The following is a 1,680-nucleotide window of genomic DNA, read 5'->3' as shown; positions in this document are numbered from 1 at the left end:
AGAAACTGCAGCCTCAATGGAGATTTCTACTAAAAGGAGCGACTTGAAAGAAGTCCAAGCTTGAAACGAACTGCAAGCTGAATTCACAGAAACTCTGAATCCTCTTGTGACTGTTAAATTAGTATGAAGTAGTTTGGTTTTGCTCCCAGGCAGCTAGTTATCTAACTCTGTGTGATGAGGCTGCAGACTGGGGGAATGAGGGAAGCTGAGGACAAACATGGATTTAGCATTCAGATTTGATCAGATTAAATCTCATTGAGACTGTCCTTATAAAGTAAAGCGTAGATACATACATAACATTAACGGTATGTTTCTCTGTTGTAGTCAGTGTCCGGCAGGGACGTGTGACGGCTGTATCTTCCACTTCCTGTGGGAAAGCTCGGGGGCGTGTCCTCAGTGTACCCCCACAGACTACCACCAGATAGAGGCAGCCTGCAAGGGAGGACTGCAGGTGTGTGCGTGTGTTATACTTACCATTCTATGTGTTCAGTTATAAACCGGGTGGTTTGAGCTCTGAATGCTGATTGTCTGAAAGCAATATACCACGCGTATGATACTTTTTTTTACTGTTCTAATTACGTTGGTAACCAGTTTATAATAGCAATAAGGCACCTAAGGGGTTTGTGGTACAGTATGTGGCCAATATACTATGGCTAATGGCTGTATCCAGGCACTCCACATTGCGTCGTGCGTAAGAACAGCCCTTAGCCGTGATATATTTGCCATATACCACACCCCCTCAGGCCTTATTGCTTAATTATATTATATTAAATTCAGCTTTATCATGTGTGTGTTTCTGCTCTCTCCCCAGGACAAGCTGTATGTCTGGAATGAACCAAAGCTGTGTGTTGGAGGGGTGTCCCTCCCGGAGAACAAGACCTGGCCGTGTAATAGCATGGACTTCTTGGTAAAGATGGGGGCGGCGATAGGAGCATTCACCGCCGCACTGCTCTTCTCCATCACCTGCTACTTCTGGAAGAAGAACAAGAGGTAGGAACTGATTCAGTCCTTCACTCCTTCATTAATTAATTCAAACTTCTGGAAGAACAAGTACTGTAGGTTTGAATTTTCTAAGTCCCACCTCCTCCTGTCTCTGATAGGCTGGAGTATAAGTACTCAAAGCTGGTGATGTCGTCCAATAAGGAGTCTGAACTGCCGGGGGCGGACAGCTGTGCCGTGATGGAGGGAGAGGTGGAGGACGAGGTGGTCTACTCCAAAAAAACATCCCTGATACGCAAACTCAAAGCCATCACATCTAGAGTAAGAATCAAAAACTATGCAGAAATCAAACTATATTACCTACATGTGTGTGTGAGGTGTGTGTGCGTACATTTGCGAGTGCAGAATCTGTTTCTCTCATGGTAATGCTAGATCATGGACTTACGTGTGCATGTGTCTGTTTCATCCACAGGGAAACAGAGAAAGGTATGAAAATGTCCAGTTGAACTCCTCACAGTCAAACGGATTGGTGTGGGGGTGAAGAAAGAGGAAAGCGAGAGGGAGAGAGAGACCAACCCCTCAGAGAGATTTTTTCAACAGATCACCCCTGTTGAGTGTTTGAACCCTTAACACACACAACCAGAACATACATACCACAGGAGGTTGGTGGCACCTTAATTGGCGAGGAGGGGCTCGTGGTAAAGGCTGGAGTGGAATGAGTAGAATGGCATCAAATACATC

At 45.4% G+C, this 1,680-nt stretch overlaps 1 protein-coding gene across 1 annotated transcript in view; it reads left to right on the top strand.

Annotated features, from left to right (window-relative positions):
• The window catches only part of LOC311135319 (endosome/lysosome-associated apoptosis and autophagy regulator family member 2-like), a gene marked incomplete at both ends in the record, with an annotated part of 32,777 nt that extends 31,297 nt beyond the window's left edge, over positions 1–1,480 (top strand). Inside the window, 4 exons of the mRNA XM_084169266.1 lie at positions 325–451; positions 812–990; positions 1,101–1,260; positions 1,412–1,480. Of these exons, the coding sequence (XP_084025392.1) occupies positions 325–451; positions 812–990; positions 1,101–1,260; positions 1,412–1,480 (535 nt within the window). The remainder of the gene's footprint in view (positions 1–324; positions 452–811; positions 991–1,100; positions 1,261–1,411) is intronic.
• Between the last annotated feature and the right edge of the window lie 200 nt (positions 1,481–1,680).

This window comes from Coregonus lavaretus (assembly GCF_964263955.1).
Source record: "Coregonus lavaretus genome assembly, chromosome: 9".
In the NCBI taxonomy this organism is placed as follows: Eukaryota; Metazoa; Chordata; class Actinopteri; order Salmoniformes; family Salmonidae; genus Coregonus; species Coregonus lavaretus.
The sequence above is the reverse complement of the archived record's forward strand: the minus strand, read 5'-3'. Positions and strand labels throughout refer to the sequence as shown.